Below are 23,044 nucleotides of genomic sequence, written 5' to 3'. Positions count from 1 at the left end.
AGGCTTTTTCTTTAAACGAATGTTCACCAACCAGCCCAAGCAGCTACTCTGTATAAAAGAGCACGCCTGTGGGAGACGTGCTCTCCCTGCTTGCGACTCTGATTGCCACCTGGAGCACAGGCCCCTTAACGCATTCAAGCTCATCACCCAACCGCAATTATTTACAGAGTGGACATCTCTCCGCCAAGTGCTTAGTACTTTACCACCCTTAGTAATAAGTATAGTTTGGGTGTATCTATGCAGATGATATCTACATCTGGGCGTCCGGCGTGACTCGTCCACAGATACCAGCGAGGCTGCAGAAGGTGGTCACACATATGTCATCTTACCTGCATATGAAAGGCCTAGAACTATCCTCAGAAAAATGCCGATTAGATGCATTTACACGCAAAACAATGACTCCATATGTTATACGCATAAATGGACAAATAATTGCTTACGAAACAAAGCACCGCTTCCTTGGAGTTATCATTGACCGTGATTTCTCTTGGACACCACATATTTCATATATGAAAAAGAGGTTGACTGCAATAGCCCATGTATTCAAATTTGTCAGCAAAAAGTCTTGGGGTGCATCTGTGCAATCGATGCTACAGCTGTACCATGCATTATTTATGGGCTTCCTAAGATATAGTCTGCCCGTGCTGGGAAGCACCAGTAAAATGAACCTGCAAAGCCAAAGTTCTTCGGACGTGCCTCGGCCTCATCCACAGCAGCCACAATCGCCATAGCACGTGACAACCCTATATCAACGTACATTGCAGTCGACACTCTAAGAGTGCACATTCGACATGTCTCAAGGATGCCCTTTTACCATTTTGCTTGCCTGCCAACAACTAGGTCGCATACGAGTTTTAGCCGTCTCCTGACTACCCTCACGGAGTATCGCTACCATCAAATTACATCCCAGCAGCATGGCATTCGTTGCACCTGTGGCCTTTGCATTCACCTCGAGTATGCCTTACCATTCCAGGCATCAAGAAGAAGGCACAAATGCCATCAGCAGCATTGAAGCAGGCAGCATTATTGCTACTACATGAGTTCCATAGTGACCGCTTACATGTTTACCCCAATGGGTTGGTCATGCACTCCCATTCAGCAGCTGCAGTATTTGTCCCAACAAAATCTACAGTGATAAAATTCCGGACATCGCACTTGACATCGACGACGGCTGTCGAAATTGCATCTCTGCGTACAGCAATGCAATTGATCGATCAGGAACCGCCCCAGAAATGGTCCATCTTCTGCTCTCTGCACTACGCCGTGGACCCCTAGAACGACTTGTCGCGGCCACACGCGAAATTGCCATCTGGCAGTTGACAAAGGACATGACACCGTCTTTCAATGGCTGCCAAGTCACTGTGGTATCCTTGGAAACGAGCAAGCAGACGCAGCCACTCGATCTTCACATACCAGTGCCAGAGGCGTAGCAAGGAGGGGGGGGGGGCTGGGGGGGCTTCAGCCCCCCCCCCCCCCCAAAAAAAAATTTTTCGTGCTGTCATGCACCGCCGACCGAAACAACCACCGGCGCTGAGAATCATTCTGCATTTTGTCTACAATGTCTTTTTCACGCTCGAAAAGACATTTCGGCACGAACATTGCGAACTCGGGCTAGATTTCGTGGCAACTGCCCATGCACGTGGAGTCACACCGGACACTTAACCTGGTTAACCTCTCTGCCTTTCACCTCCTTATTTTTCTTCCTTCCTTCCTTCCTAACACCAGGAGCCCCATCCGAGCACAATGTTTCAAGGGCTTTTCGATAGGATGCGGGCGCGTCGCAGCATCACGCAGCGGCCGTGGAATCTAAGGAGCGCATGGATTTCAATTCCAAAACGTTATGGGTATAAAGTTCTCAAACTTTTGACGCGAAAGGTGCACTGACATTTCCAAAGGCGTGCTTTAGATTTTCAATTCTGGAACTTTATGGGCTTAATGTTCTTACAAACTTGGGCCAACATGCGCGTCCTCGTGTCCAAGCCGTTCCAGAAATGGAAGCATGCGCACGCAATCTTCCACACACACGAAAATACTAAATATCACCGTGACTGTCAGCTGGCAGCTGATAATTTTCTCCAAACATTTCTAGGAAGCACGCCCAATGTGATCGATCTGCTGGAAATGGGCACGCAAAGAAAGATAAGAGAAACAGAAGAAAGTTAACGGCCTTTATTGAGACAGTTCTTTTTTGCGGGCGGCAAGGTGTGGCTCTCCATGGCCATAGGGACAGTGGTCCTATGGATTTAAGCAAAGCCCCCCGCTGAAAATACTGGTATTTTCAGAGCGCTTCTTCACACGCGAGCTGATTGTGGTGGAGATACATATCGGAAGAAGCATTTGGAAAGTTGCCCCAGTAATGCCTCGTATTTAAGCCCAGATGTACAATACCAAATTATAGAAATTTGTGGTGAAATTATCAAAGAAAGCCTAGATGCAAAAGTAAACGCTGCAGGCTGCGTTTCCGTACTTGCTGACGAAATGACGGATATTGCTAGAATCGAACAGTTTACTGTTCGTGCAAGGTACCTAAACAAGGATGCCAACGATATCGAAGAAGTTCTTTTAGGTTTCAGCACAGGAATAGATGCCCCTCTTTCATTGAGGCTCCAGGTTACATGTAAATGTGTACAAACTGCTGCAGATTCTAGTCCCCCTTCCAGTGACCACTGCCAGCGCAGAGAGATTTTCAAACATGAGATTACTAAAAAACTACTTGCGCACTACAATGTCTTAGGAACGCATGGTTATGCTGGCGCTTATATACGCCCACAGAGACGTCGGCATCAACGTGTCCGAAGTTATTGACCGCTTCGCTAAACTTCCCCGATGAGTGAAGTTTGTCCTTTAGATAGCGAAGCAGCAAAAATCAATGCATGTAAAAATAACTGTTCCTTCACGTCCATAAGCTCATAATTATGAAAACGTATGACTGTTCATTAGCTTTTAAAACCGCAGAAATTTTGCCGTTTATTGTAACAGTTAGCATCATGTTTAAAATTATCATGCGAATACGAAGATTAAGAGGACATCAATAACCAATTTTGACCGACCTTGCTCATTAAAAGCCCGGCCCACGCAGCGTTTCCTAAAAACACATTAGGATTTTGGGGAGTTCAACTTGCCGCATCATCTGTGACTTTCGTTTATCCTTTTCTTTCCTTTTTAGCTACCTGCTTTTACTTTTTTTTTTTGCAACGAAGCAATACCTTCTTTAATTTTGGGTGCAGAATAATTGTTGCCGCTGTGCAGGCAGTTAAAATACGCATTTTCGTGTTGATTTCTGCATTCTTTCTCTATTATTCTACCCATATGGTGCTGTCGCGACCGCAGCATGACCCAAATGCATATCACGATTTTATGCGATCATAGTTTTGTTCTTGCCTGCATTATATGCGTGAAGTTTACTATCTGTGACTGCACAACATGTTTGTCTTGCTTGACGCATTATATACAGTGACGTTTGCTTAGATACGTAGATTTATTGTAGACTTATGCGTATAATTAAATATCTTGTTGCGAGGTTTTGTGCATACAAGTAGTGAACTTTGTTTCCAGCGACACTATTTTTGCCCATTTATCTTTGCATTTCTATATTCCCTTCTATCTTCGCAGTTATAATGTATATTTTGCAGAAGTCGTGCTTTTTAGATGTACTCACTGTTGCGAATATAATTTCGGTGCAATTACTCACAATATACAACCGGTAACAGCTAGTAACAGCTGCTCCTGCCCAATCCATTGCAACGAAGGACAGCGTCATTGAGATTTTTCCCTGGCGATTGCATATGTACAAAAATGTAAACAAGGTTCTTGAATGACAGAGATTCATCAAAATATTTGTCCTCAACTTGTTAATTTTATGGCCTTTACGTTTTTCATATCAGCTGCTTGCACTGCTTTGCTGGTTTCGAACTGATATACAGTTAAACCTGCTTATAACGAATTCCTGGATATAACGAAGTTTTTCTATTCCCCGCCGTTACTCCATAGAAGCACATGTATTTGAGACCTCTATGTAAAGAAGTGGCAGCGGGAGACCCCCTCGATATAACGAATTTTCCCCTCCGGCAACCTAGAGATTTTGCCCCAAATTTTGTCATTTTTGCTCGAGCAGCAAATGGAAGCACCTTCTCCGCCGCGACGGAATGCGAAGCGATCGCACGTGTGCGTGCGTGTGCGAGGCGGGCCTGCATCCCTCGACCCGGCGATCTTGCCGCCGCGGGCGTGACCTTCCCCCTCCCTTCATTCAAACCTGATCCTGCCGCTTACTGCAGCTGGCCTAGCCCGCCAAGCCGGCACTCTCTCCCTTTCTGGTTGATGTCGCCGAAGTGCTAGCTGGTACACGCTGTGACACATCACACTCGATGAGCGCGGACACGCGTTGTCAAACGCTTGCGGCGTGTGGAAGCGCCGCTGGAGAAGCGAGCGAAGTGACCTTCGTGCTGTTGTCTATCGCTTCAACGCAAACTGAGCGCCGAAAACACACAGCACGCACAAAGCTACGAGCCACCGACGCACCTACACTACTAGGCTCTGCCCCAACGCATATCGCTTTCAAGATACGGCCCGCGCGACTGCGCGCCGCCGCGCAGTACGCAGTTGATGCCAGAGTACAGTACAACACCGCCCCGCTATCCCTCCCCCCTCGCTCCCTCGCCGGTGCCTCGAGCGCAACGGAAGAAGGCGCGCTTCCTCCCTGCTTTTCCTGCGCGTGAGAGATTTAGACGCGGTCGTCGGCTCCCCTCGCACGTTTTCACTCGCACATACAGCATACGGCGCGCAGCGACTGCGTTATCGCCCTTGGACTTTATACGCAATATCTATGAGCCAAAACCAATTTTAGGGCCACAATGCGTCATAGACACCATCTTTACATAGCAATTACAGATCTCAAGGGCCATACTTTTGCTGGCGGAAACCGAAAATACGTCATAGTTGTCGCCCCCGGCATTTTCGGCGGCCAATGCCATCGTCAAGCCACCAAGCCAAGCGACATGAAAAGTGAAAATGGCCGCTCGGGCCAGTGCGGGGTGGCAGTTCGCAACGTACGATGCGGGAACGGTCCCGCAGTTGCGAAGCAACAGCGGGGTTACCAATGCATTGGGTTCTATGGGAGCCTTGCTGGGACCGGCCGAAAACGACGTAACAGCCGGGAAAACGCAGCCCCCCCGGAACGTAACAGCGGTGTTCTACTGTAATACTATACGACACCATCATTACGCTCCCTCTTCGTTTCTGATGCCTCGCGCTTTTGCGAAACGACATGCGTCCATACAACCAGTACCTGGTGTGACATTCCAAGTATGAGTGCTTCGACGAAAACGGAAAACGGGTGCGCGTTACAATTAAGGGCGCGTTAGAACGGAGTAAATACAGTAGGAGTTTCTTTTTCGAATTTTCGTGCCGAACCTGCATATACCGAAATCCTCTTTATAACGAAGTTTCTCGGGAATTTGTCAATTTCGTTATATCCAGGTTTAACTGTAGTTCTATAGTTCGCATGGTATTTTCTTTACTTATTAAATAGACAAAAAAAAAATGCGGCAGTATTGATATCAGTTATTTCTGGCACTATTTTTGAGACATACGAATATACTCTTTTATGAAAAAAAATACATATTTTACTTGTCTTGACAGTGCGCAGCGTTCAATAATTCGTGTACAGCATCTAATATATAATGGCAATGGCAATGCAGTTATTATTCATGTATTTGATCCCTCCACAAATTCTATAAGGAGGAGGCCGCGCTGCAACGTGAGCCCCCCCCCCCCCGAACAAAATTTCAGGCTATGCCACTGACCAGTGCTGATTGCGTTGCTATCCCTATGTCCAGAACAGACACAACAGGAAAGCTCCGTGCGCTTGCTCGTGAGCTTACGTTAGCCCAATGGAATTCGACAGATTTTAAAAACCAGCACCTCTGTTCCCTGGATCCTGATCTGAAGCTCCACCTTCCACATGGCTTACCACGCCGGGAGGTAACTCTCATTTGTCACCTATGGCTTGGAGTAGCTTTTACCAACGCGTACTTCTACCTTATCGGAATAGCCAGAAGTTCAGATTGTGAAGTGTGCAGGTGCAAAGAGACGATAGCGCATCTTCTGTGTGATTGTACATCATTTTAGTGCACAAAGAAAAGTCCTCAGCACCACGCTCGACAAGATTGACAGCCGTCCCTTTAGAGAAGTCAAAATTCTTGGTTCCTGTTGATGTTGGCACGAACTGCTTTGCGAGGGCTAGTATGCTTTTTAAAAGAAACAGGAATTATTGAAAAACTACAGAATGTGCGGACTGATATGTACCTTTTTTTAATAATTTTTTTTTATCTTCTCTAGTTTTTTTATCTTTTCTGCCCTTACCCCATCCCCCTGTGCAGAGTAGCCAACTGGACACTTCATCTGGCTACCCTCTCTGCCTTTCACCTCTTATTTTCCTTCCTTCCTTCCTTGGGTGTATGCCATCATTTCACCTTAATCACCTGAAATCCGTTGTAGTTGTGCACTATGGGTTAAAATGCGATTCAGAGCATATCCAATAAAATATAGTTAAGAAAATCACACATTATATATGGTAATGTACATAGTTATCTTAAGAATTTTAAAGAAAAAAATTTACCTTCATCGCTGCTTTGATTTCGCACAAATTTCACAGCAAGATTGCATTTTACGGTTCAGATTTGATTCAATGTTGTACCACTTGGCAATGCTACTTACCTGGCATGTCAAGAAAGCTATGTGAATTTACTTCTGTCTGCACCATTTGAGGTGTCCACATCGCATCCCTCAGCGAGCAAGAAAACTAACCTCAGGTGCCATGCTATGCAGTGTTGCAGATGCTGGAAGGTGACATAATAGCCACCATTTAATGAACATAACTTATGGCAAAGGCTCAGATGAACACATTTTTACATTTATTTTCCTCGACAAAACAAGAAAGTAACAGGGCCAAGCGTTCATTGAACAATCCGTATCATAAAATGTAATCTGGCTGTGAAATATATAAGCAACGCACAAAACTTTTTTTTTTTTTTTTTAGGGATGCAGGTCAGCATAGACACACTGTGTAAAAGCATGTGTATACAGTGAAACCTCAATGTAACAAACATGGATACAACAAAGTAAATCTAAAGTTCATCAAATTTGTTCGCCAATATCAGTGCCTATGTTTATAATGCATATTGGATATAATTAAAGTATATTTATGTTGAATGCAACTTTGTTAAAACAAGGTTCGAGTGTACACAAGCTATCTACGTGTATTGGGAAATTACACCGTGCCAAAACTGGGACAAGCCTCACCTGATGGCAAAGTTGAGGCCACATGTCAGGCATCGGAATGGGCGCTCGCCAGTATGCACACGGCCATGGCGTTTCAAGGCCATGGAGGAGAAGAAGCGCTTGCCACACAGTGTGCACGGGAACCGTCGCTCCTCCTCGTGGCTGAAGCGGTGCTCAGCTAGTGTGCTGAGTTGCAGGTAGCCTTTGCCGCACACCTCACACACGTAAGGAGCTATGCGCCCATGGCCCGATTTGTGCGCCTGCATCTCCTTGTAACTGCAATGAGATTAATGGGGAAGTTTGTCAGACAAATCTGCCATCTCATGGTCCTAACCCTGTTCTTACAAGCATTTGATGAGGTCATGGGTTCATTTCGTGGCCATGGAAGTCACGTGTCTCGATAAGGGCAGAATGTAAAAACACTCATGCGCTTAGATTTAAGTGCACATTAAAGAACCCCAGGGAGTCAAATTTAATGTCGAGCATTCCACTACGATCTTTCTCATAATGATGCTTTGGGACATTAAACCACATGGATGAATTAGTGAATGAATGGATAAATGAATTAATGAATACATTTTTTTATGAAGGACATAACCCGATGAAACTTGTATGTTAAAATTCAACTGAAACAAAATCTCACTTCAGTTAAATTGGTTATAAATGAGTAGTATGTACTAATAAAGCAATCTTGGCAAAGCTGCAGGGCTGGTAACTGTCTAATTTTCTTATTAGCAACCTTTAAATAACATGTAATCAGACAACACATGCACCCGGTGGTTAGCGGATATGATGTAAATCCCAGTCCGTTGCCTTCGATATTTTTCAGCCCACCGTGGGCAGCCACAGACAGCACCCAATTTCGGAGGTCATGCCGATGAGTCACACATTTTGCATCATGCGTCACTTCAGGGTATCATGGGGGGGGGTAACGAGTTTGGGAAACTTGCAGGTACAGCAGTAGGGTGGGCTTGTTTTAGGCATAACAGTGGCACTGAAAGCTTTTCAAGAGATCAGTTTTGTCCTACTGCAAACCTAATCGGGAAGATGAAATGAGAGGGTGAGCATGGGTTCACCACTCACGTCATGAATGACTTCTGGCAGATGGAACACTTGAAAGGCTTCTCGGGCTGCGCGTGCATCATCATGTGCTGCTCCAGGGTGTCCCGGCGAGTGAAGTGAGTGCCGCACTCGGGGCAGGGCAGCAGTGCCTCCTGGCCACCTTCGTGAGTCCGCAGGTGTCGTGCCAAGGATGTCTGATCAAGGTAGTGTGCATCGCACAGGTGGCACGACAGTGGCCGGCGTGCGTGCATGCGACGATGCCGCACCAGACTTGACCGCACGAATGTCTCGAAAGGGCAGTCGGGGCACGTGTGCTTGGTCCGCGGGCCCTCCTCCGAATCCTCCCCAAACTCGCGAATCTCCTCGTCTCCTTCCACCATCTCCACTGAATTAGCGTGAAAGGCACACAGGATTTGTTGGTGGCAGACAATGTGTGAGGCAACAGCGACCTTGCTTCAATGTTTCTGCACTGCGTTGTACTAACACCATTGTTCAGTGTGTGACACCTAAGTACAAATTCCTTCTATTGGTTATTTTCAGTCAATCACGGGCAAATTCCTAACCTTCCTTCACTGCATGCGAGCTACAACAACGTCCCACTACCAGCGAACAAAGCACTAAATTGCAATACCCACAAGAGCAATTTAGCATCTTTTTTTTTTTTTTTTTTTACTGAAACCCAGACATCATATTTTTTTCTAAATCTCAAATACGAAACTGCGTGGCCAGTCTGTATGCAAGCATCCGGCTCCAACAGAAATCATGCACTACACACCAACTAATGGCTGCCAAGTACAGAGAGACCATGACAATGAGCACTGTAATAATGAATCTGGTGTCGGTGAGCTTTTCAAGTGTCAAGCAATCATACAAATTATTTTTGAAAAGTGCTGCAGGAAAGAATAAAGCCATGTTGATTTCGCCACTGATGCTTTTTCTAGGTAGGCTTGCATATGAGGAAAGCTTTTATTTATATTATTTCTTACCACAATTTCCTGTTCTTCCGATTCTCACGTACTGGCATGCAATCAAGGCCAGCCTATATATGCTACTGGCAAAAATTGAAATACACATGGAAAAAAAAAAAAGAATAGCATCGGTTATGCACATCCACATGAAGGTGGGATGGGACATTGTAATATATAGCCACTCACTGCAGCCACAAAAATCCATGCCCAACATTAAGAATGAATTAACCAAAGATATTAAACTGTAAGCGTTAACAAAGAAACAACCAGTGCTTGTTGTGTCTACTCTTGTCCTTTTTGTCTTTGCAATAAGTCCTCTATGCATTCTGAATGGATGCCAAAGTCTGAATAAGCTGTACCACATAAAATCGTGAACGTGGAAGGCACCAGCACAACACCTATGCACTAGAACAGTCTACCAGTAAAAGTTATTCCACTAGTTACCTTTGCATATGATTCCGTTTTCATCGTCAGAGCCATTGGTGGTGTCATTAGTGTCAAAATCGGAGATGGCCTCTGCAAAAGTGTCGCTGGTATCCCTGCCATCAGGTTCTGGTGTACCTGCAAATTTCAGCATTTCCAATTCCATCCCTTCTTCGAACCGAATTGCAACACTTAATTTGGAGGCTACTAAACAAATGCAATGTTTTTACAACTGCACTTGCTGACACTGAAATACATAACTCATATTCAATTTCACTAAAATTTCCAAGTGCTGCATAAGCTGAAGCTTTGGCTTATTAATGTTTTTTTTTTCTTTTTTTTTCGGTAACTGCAACACAACCATTCACATCTTTTAAACCACAGGCTGATTTCTGCAACTACATTGCAACAATTCTTTTTTTTTTTTCTCCCGTCACGCTGAGTGGTAGAATCTGGTGACATAGCATGCAGCCATGTGTATGAGCTAATGATAAAGGAGAAAACAAATATAGAAAAGAATTGCTGAAAATCTAACAAAGGCCATCAATTGCAAATCTCATGAAACTTATTTAGCAAGGACCCAAAAAGAAAACGCTGCTGCAACAGAACTTTCAGACTGTGAAATTCTTATTGTGACAATTGGTAGAAAATGTGCTGCTTCAATCTTTCACCCTTGACAGCACAACACTAGATCACTGATTTCATACAATGAAGATTGTGGATCTTTGTATACGTCTGAGTCAATATAATATTGCTCTCAAGCAGCACAGTGTTCTTTGCATTGCTTGATCACCACGCTACCTACAGAAACAACATAAGTGTTTTGCAACACAGTTGTGCAGATGAGTGTTTCAAAGCTTGTTCGTAACCCAACCCACTCAATTACTATCACATTTACAATACCTTAAGTGGCATTCAAGTTCATGTTGCTTTTTATGCACAATTTATGCTACTTTTTCTGCATGCACTGCAGAAAGCAACATGCTATAGTTTTTGTTTATGGAGGGAATAGGCATATAACAACTACGTAAGTCATGACTGACATACAAGCACTTGTAAAGGGAAGTGAAACTCATCTGCAGTTATGAAAGCACTCTTTTAAATAGTGTGCATTTAGCCTCATGCTATGCGACAAAATTGATAGCTGTGCTTCAGATAATTCAAAGTTTTATTTTCACGTCATTACCATGGCTTTTCTGGCTCTTTCAGGCAGAGAAAGAAAGAAATTCATTGGCGATTTAGCGGTAAATTACGTCACACTACTTCGAGGTCCAGGATCCATGATTTAAACCGCATTCAACACATTGCAAAGTGTTGTTCAGGAGCTCATTCGACACACGTCCTACCTCCCCGAGGAGTGAAGTGCAACTGTGAGGTCCGGAGCAGACCACTATGTGTGTGTGCATATAGGGGATGTTTTCTGAAACGTTCCACTTTGGCGATATTTCGCTTTTCGCTGTCAGGCACGCGCTGATTGGCTGTTTTAGCAAAATTGGATGATCTGATTGGCTGGTTGAGCCCGACGTCATTCAATTTTGCTCAACCAGTCAATCAGCATGCATCTGAAGGCGAAAAGCAAAACATTGTCGAAGTGGAACGTTTCATAATACGTCCCTATATGTATATATACCACGTGAACCGGCTTCCAACACACTTTTTTTTCCACTTTGACACTCCTAATGCCAACGCATAAAAAAAAAAAAAAAGTTCGGGATTTTACGCGGAACTAATGTCAGGCAGAATTTTCAGCCAGCAAGCCATTTGAATAGTGGCTTGATCTAGAAATTGAGGCTGAAACTAGAAGGTTAAGGTATTCTCCGGAAGGCAGCCCATCGAATGACCTTTGCAATGCGGTACTCCTTGCCTTGTACCGCCCGTAATGCCTGCTGTGTGTGAGCAAAATTTAATTCGCCAAATAAAACAAGTCGTCTACCAGAACAACTCGAATTCTGGAGTAAATGTACGCTCTCTGTGAAGCACCGCATCGCAGTTTCGCACTTCATTCGCTTCAACGGCAACATGCCAATGTGTGAACGAAGGCTTTTCTGCGATGCTCAGGAACGTAATGGAGGCGAAACCCAATTTTTTTCGAATCCGTCTGATAGGTCTTGACGAAAACGTTAGAGACCTTGCCGACGGCGCTCCAAACCAGACGGCGAAATAAAGTGTAAACAGAGAGCAACCGGTTCTGCCACATATACAGTTACACATCGCTGGAGAACGACCGAAAGCGCATACATTGGTGCATTCAGAATGTAGATCGGGCTGGACAAAGCGCGGCATGCAGTTCGCAATAAAACAATCCCAGCTGGTTAGCGCGAAAGCAACCCGCCGTCAAATGCTTTCAGTACTGGCTGTTTGGTGAGCGTCGCTTGACGAAAGTTGGCGATCTTCCGGCTCCCGAGGTTGTTGCCACTCTCGCTCGCTCATTTAGTTGCGTTGAGCCGAAGGGTGTCCGCAGATGGGAGTAGCCGTGCATTCACGTCTGTGGTCTCTCGCGAGCAATGGATCCTTAATTATTTCTATTAGCTGTTAATTCAGCGTCTTAACGCGCTGATATATGCCACCCTACATAACCGCAGACGCCATGGAACAGCGGACAGCAGCTGATGCAGCGCCGCTTTCGGCGACTCCTCGATAAAGAAACAAATTATAGTCTCATCTCTACTGCATAATAAATATTAATTATTAGCGTATAAATAATAACACTTCAGTAAATACACAGCTACCATGAAGGACAAAGAAAAGAGGAGCTCCAAACAAAACCGGAAATGTGAATTCGTGGGTTTCCGTCCTTCGTTCGCTTCCATGTTCGATCTTACTTGACTAAAGTTCAAATGTGGATTCTCACATACAAACTTGAATGTTTACCGCGGTTCATACGGCTATAGGATTATGGCGGTGAGCGTCTGATTCAACCGATAAACGCGTTGTTTTCGTTCTGCGGTAACATGCGCATGGGCATGCATCGTTCTAGACGGGCTGGGAGTTCCACGATCGAGTTCTCCCGCTGTTAGGGTCTGTCTTCATTTCAGCGTACGCCCGCGTGATGGATGCTTTTCATCGCGCGCTTCTGTGGAATAGCTCTCAGGTCCGAACACGACACGACCGGCAAAAGACTACAGAGAAAGCTGAGAGATCATAGTCCTGTTTTATTCCCGTCGATCAGTTGTTGGCATCTTGAGGCGCTGCATAGCTTGCCTCCCAACAATTTGCCCGCGCTCGGAAGCGAAAATTCGTCTTTCGCAGTCATCTCATTTAATCTCGACTAGGAGGCGATCTTTGTATAGCGATGGCTGTGTCATTTTTGTCACTCACATTTCGCACCTTTTCTGTCCTAGGCTGCACAGGTCGCCTGGTGCAGCGACGATGATGAGCTGTGTCCGGCGATGTTCGTCGAGTCCCAGCTGGATACGCCAGACGCCGAAATCCTCGATCGGGGAAAGCTGCTCGAGAATCTACTTACAATATCGAACTGTAAGTACATTCTGTCTTTCGTGTGTGGCCCGAACATAGAAGACGCGCAGCCAGCGCGTTTTGGCGCCCCGCAGGAGCGTTCTTTGTAATGTTGCGGGAAATATATATATATATATATATATATATATATATATATATATATATATATATATATATATATATATATATATATAAAACGCAGGCACAGTGCTTGATGTGATTTGAAAGTGCGAGCGAATATTCAGCTTCCGAGATTTGTCTGTGACGTATTTAAGATTTTGCTGCGCGCAGTTCACATGCACAGTATGGTCTACTTTTAAAGGGAACGCCCAGTTAGTGTATGACTACCGATTATAGCCGAAATATAGCATGAAGGCGCGCAAACTGTTCTTTAAAGCGAAACTCTCTTTGCCTACCTGCATGGAGCTTGGCGTGAATAGGCGGAGCAGCCGTTTTTTTTGTCAAGTTTATGCAACATGCTGATGTATGAACATGTTTGATGCAAGCTGGCGCTGAATTAAAATGAAAAGGAAATTGCATGTCTTGCGGTGGGAATTTTAACCACAGCAGCCCGATGCTCTATTGATTTGGCCACAGGCACTCCTTCTCGTCACGTAGCATATCAACAACTCACAAACAAGGTACACACAAGTTTCTGCCAACTTTTCCAAGAGACAGCGAGTGCTTTTGAGACACTGCGACGCTCCACTGCCTTTGTGATTGACCCAGGCAAGCGTCGGAAGGGATGCACCCACCGTTGGCCTGTTGTGTAACACTATTATGAACAACAAAAGTGGTGCATGCAATTGCACGCGCAGCTGCTCAGCTCGCTGTCGTACCTATGTTGTGCTGTGAGGTACAGCCATACAACAGGGGCACAAAATGACAATGCTTCAACTAGTCATGAAAAGAAAACACAGAGACAGGCACAGTATGATACAAAACCATATAAGGTTCACTTACTTTGACAATCATCTTTGGTGGTTTCTGCACAATTTTTATCATTGCATAGATGCTAGCCTAATAGATTGTACGAGCAATTTTTATTTTTTCTTCTCTCAAATAGAAGTGTTTAAGTTATTGAATACCAGCTAAGTATTCCTTTTAACAGTGAATCATTCTGTACTGGTTACAAGCAGTCTTTACTAATATTTGTGTACATAAACGCACCACCTAAGGTAGCATGCCAATAATTTTTGTTTCTTTTTAGTAAACATAGGTGTTGGTAAAATATCTGTGCCTGAGTAAGGACATCACAATTTTAGTTGCGCATATTCACCAATATCGCATTCAGTGTGCACTGTCTGGCTGAAAGGGAGGAATCAAATATAATAGCACACCTGTGAGAAGACATATTTTGCATTTCTTTCACATTTTATCATTGTCAAGCGCAAAGCTACGCTTTGTGCTCATGAGTGGAGGACCAGGAACATCTTGGCACCAGGGGGAAGCATTAACTGTTAATGCTCTCACCACACGCATGTGCATGTGGTGAGAGAGAGTGTAAATGCCTTTCGGGAACTATTTCAACTATTGAGAATTGCACTTTGCAGCCTGTGCATATGGGGGCACTTTTTTAATTGTGCACTTCAAAGAATTCTTATGATGCAAAGCACTGAGGACAATGCCAGCGCTTTCTCTGTGTGCATTTTACCAAAAGAACTTGCATTGAATTGAGTGAATCTGAAGATGTTTTTTGTGTGGAGGAGGAATATAATACGCGTTCTGACTACCAGCAAATCCTCGGATGGAAAGCACTGAAGAAGAAAGTGACGATGAGAACCCTAACGAGAACGGTTCCTGTGGTGATCACCAACAATGTGACAATGGCTGGGAGTGCTGAGGAATGACCTGGAGACTTTACGCTGTACAAGAGCGTCAGGATTAAAGAAAATTTTCAGAAATAAATAATTTGCTAGTATATCTGTTCACACAAGTGCTCTCTCTGTGCAGTGTTCAGAACATGCAAAGTAATGCCTGACCAAAAGGCTGCAAAGGGTTAAAAAATATGCGAGCCTGTCTCTATGCCTCTCTTGCTTTTCATCAGTTAGGGTGTTTATTCGTTGCACACAAGTGCTGCAGATGTGCAAGGATGATTTTGTAAATGGCAGCATCTTCATTTTGTGGCAGTGAAGTTGACTACTTTTGCCCCTGCATTTTTGTGGCAGCGGGGACGCCAGTGATTCAAGAGCGGACTGAGTACCCATGCCCACTCTGCCGAGGCACCTTCCGTGCCCTCGGCGACCTGGTGATGCACGAGTGCCCCAAGGAGAAGCCATCCCAGTCCCTGCTCACTTGCTGCTTTTGCGGCTTTGCCACTGAGCAGACTACTGTTTTCAGGGCCCACCTAGAGGTAAATTTATCTCTGCTCTAAGGAATACTGATGCAAAATTTCTATCTTCTTTTCGTTCTTTTCTTTTTGTCTTCTTTTTTCTTTTTTCTTTTTTTTTTCTTTTTACTCTCTGGTCCAATTTTTTTTTTAGTACAGTGAAAAATTTGTTTTGTGCATCTATCGGACGTGGTAGTTGAAGGTGGTAGTAATATGGTAGTCAAATCGGAGGTGGTATTCATGTTGTGTTACAAACCACTGACGTGTGGGGTCAGTCAATCTGCTGCAGTGGTCATAAGCCACACCGTGACTGCATTACCAATAGCTGAGCGTATTAGAAACTAGACAGGCTTGTACAAGGGTGCGAGATGGATGCTCCTTATTCCGAGAAAAGTGCAGAGTATGGGAAGGAAAAATGGCCCATCTGACGCCGTGCTAGCTTTCAGCAACACAGTCATGATGTGGCTTGCGGCCATTGATTTATGCTGAGTGACATGTGCCATTGGTTTGTTATGCCATGTGACCACGACCTTTGTTTTGTGTGATGTGACGCAGAAGCCTTCTTAACATGCCCTATGCCTGAAGCTACGCTTTGCTTGGTGGGGGATTTTAACTGGTCACATTAAGCAACCGTAAAATTAGTAATTTGTTATGCATTTCATGGATTGAGGCCCTATACAGTGATTTTGGAGTAGGCAGCTGTCTAATAAAGCAAAGAAGGCAAAATGCACAACTGTTGTTTCAGTATTCCTTTAATTTGCCCAAGAAATTGTACGTTGTAACCGGTGATCTGTTATAGCCAGGTCCATTAAAAGCTGAATTAGATGCATTGGTAATATAGGCAGACCAAACGAAGTGGGAAGAATGGCCCGTCATATCGGAAAGTATGTTGTATGCAGATCCGTTGTAATGGGCGTAGACTGTATATGTACGTTTAGTCATGGGTGGGAATCCTGCACCAGTTGCGTTATTTTGATACATGAATTGCTGTGCCAAATTGTGCAAAAAATGGAAAAATGACCGAAATTGCACCATGTTGCACCAGAAGAGCATCGGCAGCTTTGCCTCTGGTAATCGTCATTGAAAGGTTGCCAACGCAGTGCAGCGGGGCATTGTATTGGTAGGTCTCGGAGGTCGCATAAAAGTAGCTTTCATATTCTGGCTGCCACTTGGCACCAACAGCTGCACCCAATTAGGCCCCCTAAATAGAAGTGAAGGTAGTGACATTCTGTTATCTTGCCGACCAAGCCGGTGAGTGAGGGCAGGCAAGGAGGTCTGGGACTTATCCACACTTCTCTGTTGGTGGAGCAGTCACGTGGTTGGGCTGGCATTGTTTCCACAGAAACAAGCGCGTGAGTGTCCGTGCGCTGCCGTCTGTGCCTTTTGTTTTCTTGTTTTTATTCTTTTTGTTCTTTTAGCTCGTGCCAGCGCCATGGCAGTTGCTGTTAATCGCAGTGATCGCGAATCCTAATATTGCAGCAATGGACAGTGCAATAACCGCAATCAAAAAGAGCAAACTGAGGGTGTGAGCAGTTAAGGAGGGGACAGGAGAGGAGAAATGTTGCTACTTTTAGCTTATTCAGGGTGCTTACACTCTCTCAGAATTTATTTGCCCTAATCTGCTCCAGAATAAAGTTTTACCTGCTTAAAAAATTGCTTTAACATGACTTTGGGCATTCCCACCCCTGTCCAGTTGATCATATCAGTTGCTTCCTTCCGATGAAAAGGCAAGTAAATGTTCCAGTTTTACATATATTTGCTTTATTTATACTGGTTAGGTGTTCTTTAATTGGGGGCTGCACAGTACATTGCCGTTTGAAAGCTGTAAAAAGCTGACTCACCTGCTCTCCTGTGTCTCTGGTCTTTTTGTTCGTCCATTTTAGCAAGCAGTGAGAGAAACAATCTGCACTCTCTTTTCATCATTAGTTGCACATCAAGCCATCGTTGCGGTGTGGCCACTGCAACCACACGTTCCCGAGCGAGGCTGTCCTACTGCAGCACCTGCAGTTGCACGGGTCCAGTTTGCCTCTAGAGCCCCTGGCTGCCATCAACAGTACATCGCCGTACACTGCCTACTTGACCCCACAGACAACTCCTATTTTGGCTAACAATAATGGTACCCTCTGCGTTATCAACACGCCAACTTATGTGGTGCCAGGTGAGGCATTGTATTGGCTCTTTTTAGATCACTTCTTAAAGCGAAGCTTTTTTTGCTTCCCTCTTCGCAATTTGGCATGTCATTGTTGTCTATCTCACCAAGTACCAGAAGCTGTTGCTTCTCTAGCCACCATATTGTCTCTCTTGAAGACGCAATCACTTTGGCGAGGTTTCGTGTGACTTGGCACCAAATACAGTAGAACCTCGTTGATACGATGCCGTTATGTATGATTTCCTGGCACCAAAATTCGCAATCGAGAACACAAGAAATGATCTATTAGAGTTACGCTTATTTTTTACTGTTTCATACGTTTCCGGAAAACACTGTTGTTCGGCACCATCGTTCAGTACGCTGCCAAACTGCGATCGTATGATACGTTTTCCGGCCGTTAGATCTCATGTAAACAAGAAAGTGCGTCAGTAAACAAGAAATGCAAGTTGAGTCTGTTACTTTGGATCGTACGTTTTTTTTTGGTTAGTATGTTCTTTCTCGTGTTTTTTCCCAAAACGTGTGAACGAGGTTGTACTTACATTGGCAGGTACGGTTTACAACATTTCTGGCATTGTGCCAAGTTCGCTATCTTTGCCCACTGCCAGGAACGCTTGCAGCTGTCTACTTCGACGCGACCGGTGTCGATTCATGTAAAATCTTGCAAAGCTGAAAGCATCACCGAAAGTGATCGTTCGAAAATATTGCCTCTGAACAAAACTTAGCTTTGCTCTGCAAGGTATGCCAGCAGAGACTGATGACTTTTACGGGCAGGTTGTGGGATCCGTTCGTTGCCGAAATTCGCTGGCCATTTATCATGATGTGCCGTTTTGTCTTGCCGAGTCATCAAAGCTTCACTTATACGGGTAGTGGTTTGGGCTAGTTGGAAGCATGCTTGAAAAAAACAAGTTTAGACTACACCTAGAATTTTCGCCGCACTAAAACAGTGAATTCAGCTGCAGAATGATTGTCGCTGCGTACTATACTTGCGGACAACTTTTCGGTGGCTATGAAGAGAAAGCTGCGGGCGCATGGCAGCTGCTGCACATGCGTTACCACGCCAAGTAGTCCGGCAGCGTTTGACAGTGCTTTTGGTTGCTCGGAACCGGCGCTGAATCGACGCAGCTTTTAAACTCAGTGGTGTGTTATATCTTCTCTTCCCCAGCCTAAACTAACGTAGATTAAAACGCGTGACTCTTTTCAGAAACGCTCTCACTTGTGCGTGCTATGCCTCCGTAGCTTTCCCTTCTGTGCCTACTGTGTTCGATGTGTGGCTTCTGTGCCTACTGTGTATTGTGTGTGGCCTACTGTGTTCGGTCATCAGTCCTCTACTGCTTCCAGGATAATTTTCTTTGTACAAATTATAATTACCTGGGTAGTTAGTGAAAGATTATGATAATTTTATTAAATTAAGGGATGATTTCGAACAGGAAAGCTGTTATTGCATCCTAAAACATCCCATTCAGTTGTTGTCAGCTTGCTATGTCCTGCATAAGTGGTAATGTTTGTGAGCGAACGATTCCCTAGTTGCCTCAGTAGTTGGTGGTTGGCTCTTGTTTGCAGTGCTGGAAGATTACCACTCGAGGTACACATGCACTTTGTGCAACGCCATGTTTCACCGGCTGAGCCTGTTGGCGGCACACGGTCTCAAGCATTCTGAGTATCCAGATATCCACATCCAGGAGAACCTCCTGCTGCCAGGCAGGGGCTCACAAGAGCCATTTGGAGGTAGGTCATCTCAGCTTGGACACAACCGGGACTTGCAGAGTCCCAGCTATGCACCGCATCAACAGCTCTTGCACAAGCCAACAATGCGATGCCTATCCAGGGCTCTGTCTAGATGAGCAGACTTGCTCGGGCAAACGTGCTCATGCCTTCATGCCAGAAAGGCAGCTGCCACAAATGCTGGATAACCCATCATGGCTTTCTATTGTTCTGAGCGAGATACAGGCAGTTCTGCAGCTCACATGGTTCATAGCCCAAGGCTGCTGATTACGTGTCTGCTGCGCCAAAGTGTCAGCAGCAGCTAGAGGTGGCCACTGAAGAGAAGCTTTGCTGAGCCACCCACCAGCAACTTTGTTCCCCTTAATGACTGATTGGCCTGGTGCAACAGGCAACCGCATAGGTAAACGTGCAGACAGCATGCCTGGGTGGCTCTGCTCATGCTGCAACTGAAATGCTTACCACAAACCATTTAGGTAGAGTAAATGAGAGCAACTATGAATGCACATCACGTCACCCATGTGGTGCAATATTGAACTGATCAAATGCTAAGTTTGCTCAAATGAAGCTCACTGTCAGAGCCAAGTGAACAACTTTAGTTAATTGTGAGGCCAGCTATACTGACAGGACAGCCAAGTATACACCTCTCAATGTCACTGTCCAACAGAGTCATGTCTCTTTCGCATGTGGCAAGTATATATACGTACTTCAAAAACCTTAGGTCAAGTTAGTTGCTACTCAAACAACCAACATCCAACTAAGCACCTGAAATGGCTGCAGAACTGGCAGCCCCCCTTACCTCGCTCACTGCGTTGAACAGCTTCTGAAAAGGCAGCACCCATAGCATAGGATGGTGTTGGTGCGCCTGTATTGAACTGTTATACCAGAGAGGCTGCGATGGCACCTGTGGCCGATGATGCAGACTCCAGGAATTTGTCCCTAAATCTAGGGTTTTCTTTTTCTCTCTCTTTTTTTCTCTTTTTCCCGAAATTAGGGCTCTGGCGGCATTTTAGTGCTAGATGCTTTTAGTGATTTAAGATGCTGGGAGCTGCTTTTCCATACTTTCCATCGATGCATTCATACATCTGTAATCCGGTGGATGCTAATATTGGCTACTGAAGGAAACAACATAGCTGGTAACTCATTTGTATTTTGGTTCTGCATAACGTCAAAATTGCAATCCACAGTTATCCACGTATGCTTATTTTGCTCTGTCAGAAGTGCGAAGCGAAATGTTCGAGCCACTACAGTTGCTCTTCAGACAGAAGCTTGGCAGCTTTGGTCTGATAATATGATGTGCACTTGGTTGTCTGTGCAGCGCTCATGTGCTCTCAATGCTGCGTCGTCTTCACCCACCCGGTGGCCCTGGCAGCCCACTCATGCAACTGCAAGGAAGGAGAGGGCAACGTGACCAGCCCTTCTCTTCTGGTGGGGCCGCAGAACGCACCATCACTGCAGCTCATTGACCCGCAGTCACTGCAACAGTCACCCCAGCAGCCGTCCTCAGCAGCAGGCCCAAGCCCCGTGCGGCTGTACTGCTGCCCGTACTGTCCCTACACTTCCTACCTGCTGGCCAGCCTCATCAGGCACAAGGAGATACACTTCTCTCACCGGTGCAGTGAATGCTCTGTCCGGCTCCCCACGCTGCCTGCCCTCATACAGCACAAGCAAAAGGTGTGTGCGTTATTGGTGTTTTTTTGGCCTGCTGGCCAAAGTTTGTGTAGATGGTGATTTTACCGAGATGACAAAGACAGTAGTGTAACATGGTGAATAGCGCAGATGAGGGAACAAGAGGGGTACGTACAGAACAGGACACATCGCTTGTCCTATCGCTTGTCCTATCGTCTGCGCTGTTCACCGTGGCAAACATACACCAATATGCCTAGCTTAGAACTCTCGAGTAGTTTTAGCCACTTAGTCTGCCATATTGGGAAAAGATAGCACTTATTAAGGTTCGAGGAAAGAGGACATCTATTACAGACGCTGTAGGACACTATGTAACTGTATCAGTCTATATGGATGGATGTGTTATTCTGCAACAGAGGGGAAGCTATCACCACTTGGCATCTCCAGGAAGTCTCCCTCCCAAGTATTGACCAAGCACCATGCTGCTTAGCTTCAGTGGAAGTTACCGGAGGTTTCCAGTATGTGGTCATGGAGCAGCCTTCTTCCTTTATTTTTATTTTGGCAGCAATGGTTTACATTGGACAAACTTCTGTGATGGCTGGCTGTTCTTTGTGTACGCTGCTTTGAAATGATCTGTGCATGAAACAAACCACTGTGGCATAGCGTGAGAACCGAAGTGCTGTACCGGATACAGTTACCCAGGATGCCCTGCGTGTCATCATGCGCTTCTGCTGTTCGCTGCCACTGTTAGCTGTGTGCATCAGAACTTGAGATGCTGAGTCGTAGCTGTTACTGTTGAGCACCAAAAGCAGTGCCACGCACCACGACAAGTCATCTGTGGCGTTGGCCATACCACGAAACCCATGACTACCATGGTGCCACCAAGCACGGTGAGCAGTAAAATTAAAAAAAAAAACGCATTGAGGAAATACGTCGTGAAGAGTTCCAGTCCACAGGGGTGCAACAGCTGCGCCAATTGCGCCATTTTGATACAATTTCGTATTTTTGCGCCACGCTGCGCCAAAACGCCCAACCGGCCGCGAAATTTCTCAGTTAAGGTAGCTTTAGCGGGAAATAAAGGCCGCGTTGGCAACTTGCAGCTTGACACGCCATTGCAGTACCAGTAGCGCAGACAAGACGTTGGCGTGTTTGATGGTGGGCGCCGAAGAATTTTTAGATGCGAAGCAGCTTATGCCGGGGGCTTTGTCCGTCCTGCATCCCGCGGCGTCCCACACCCCCACAGCGCATGCGCGTCCCCTCCTCCTCTCCTACGCTCCCCCCTTTCTCTCCTCTAGGAATCCTCTACTGTACGGAGCCGCGCCCGCGTGCCACACCTCCACAGCGCATGCACGTCCCCTCTCTCCTCTCCTACGCTCCCCCCCTTTCTCTCCTCTAGGAATCCGGAGCGGCGCGCACGACAGGTGGTGCGACAGCTGCATACTCCACTGGGGGTGCCACAGTAGTTCCGCGGTATGAAAATGACGGAGCGCGCGCGCCTCATTCGCTCTCATGTGCAGCGCCGCGATGAGCACTTGGGCCGCTGCCGCGAAACCATCTCCCGCTCAAGCTAACCATCTCCCCACTGCTTCGCATCCACACATGGTTCCCTTTAGCGGGCAGGCAGGCAGGCAGTGAACTTTATTTTAGGTCCTGAGGAGCGACTCCGAGAACCCCTTACAGGGGAGGAGCGACCGCGGGCCGCTCCCACGTCGGGACGGGCAGGCCGTGCCTGACCGCCGCGTCGTGGGCCCTCTGGACAGCCCGTAGCTGAGCGGTGAGGTCGGAGCTCTTCAGCGCCTCCACCCACTCTTCTTCCGTGGTGAGATTATCGTGGTCCCGTAACGAGGGACACCGCCAGAGCATGTGTTGTAAAGTGCAGAAGGGATCGCCGCAATCCGGACAATCGGGCTCGGAACGAGTCCGCGTACGTACTGACTGACCCTGGCTAGACTGGGATATGACCCGGTCTGGAGCATGCGAAGGGTGGAAGACTGAGGCCTGGAGAGCTTGGCGTGGGGCGGGGGATAGACCCTC

General features: G+C 46.0%; 2 protein-coding genes across 5 annotated transcripts in view; one reads left to right on the top strand and one right to left on the bottom strand.

Moving 5' to 3' along the window:
• LOC119455746 (oocyte zinc finger protein XlCOF28) overlaps positions 1-12,403 on the bottom strand; it is a 54,334-nt gene extending 41,931 nt beyond the window's left edge. For 2 of the 4 annotated variants that reach the window (XM_049669234.1, XM_049669236.1), the window contains exons 1-4: positions 12,083-12,401; positions 9,753-9,869; positions 8,362-8,725; positions 7,300-7,554 (exon numbers count right to left, since the gene is read on the bottom strand). In XM_049669234.1, coding sequence (XP_049525191.1) covers positions 7,300-7,554; positions 8,362-8,725; positions 9,753-9,869; positions 12,083-12,161 — 815 coding nt within the window. In that variant the 5' untranslated portion in view covers positions 12,162-12,401. Of the gene's footprint in view, positions 1-7,299; positions 7,555-8,361; positions 8,726-9,752; positions 9,870-12,082 lie in introns of all 4 variants that reach the window. The other 2 variants (XM_049669237.1, XM_049669235.1) reach the window with 2 other exon arrangements.
• Positions 12,404-12,484: 81 nt separating this feature from the next.
• The window catches only part of LOC119455745 (zinc finger protein 425), a 28,195-nt gene continuing 17,635 nt past the window's right edge, over positions 12,485-23,044 (top strand). The window contains exons 1-6 of the mRNA XM_037717174.2: positions 12,485-12,632; positions 13,073-13,208; positions 15,356-15,540; positions 17,443-17,674; positions 19,226-19,390; positions 20,703-21,058. Coding sequence (XP_037573102.1) covers positions 12,627-12,632; positions 13,073-13,208; positions 15,356-15,540; positions 17,443-17,674; positions 19,226-19,390; positions 20,703-21,058 — 1,080 coding nt within the window. The 5' untranslated portion in view covers positions 12,485-12,626. The remainder of the gene's footprint in view (positions 12,633-13,072; positions 13,209-15,355; positions 15,541-17,442; positions 17,675-19,225; positions 19,391-20,702; positions 21,059-23,044) is intronic.

Source organism: Dermacentor silvarum, chromosome 6 (genome assembly GCF_013339745.2).
Source record: "Dermacentor silvarum isolate Dsil-2018 chromosome 6, BIME_Dsil_1.4, whole genome shotgun sequence".
Taxonomy (NCBI): domain Eukaryota; kingdom Metazoa; phylum Arthropoda; class Arachnida; order Ixodida; family Ixodidae; genus Dermacentor; species Dermacentor silvarum.
The sequence above is the reverse complement of the archived record's forward strand: the minus strand, read 5'-3'. Positions and strand labels throughout refer to the sequence as shown.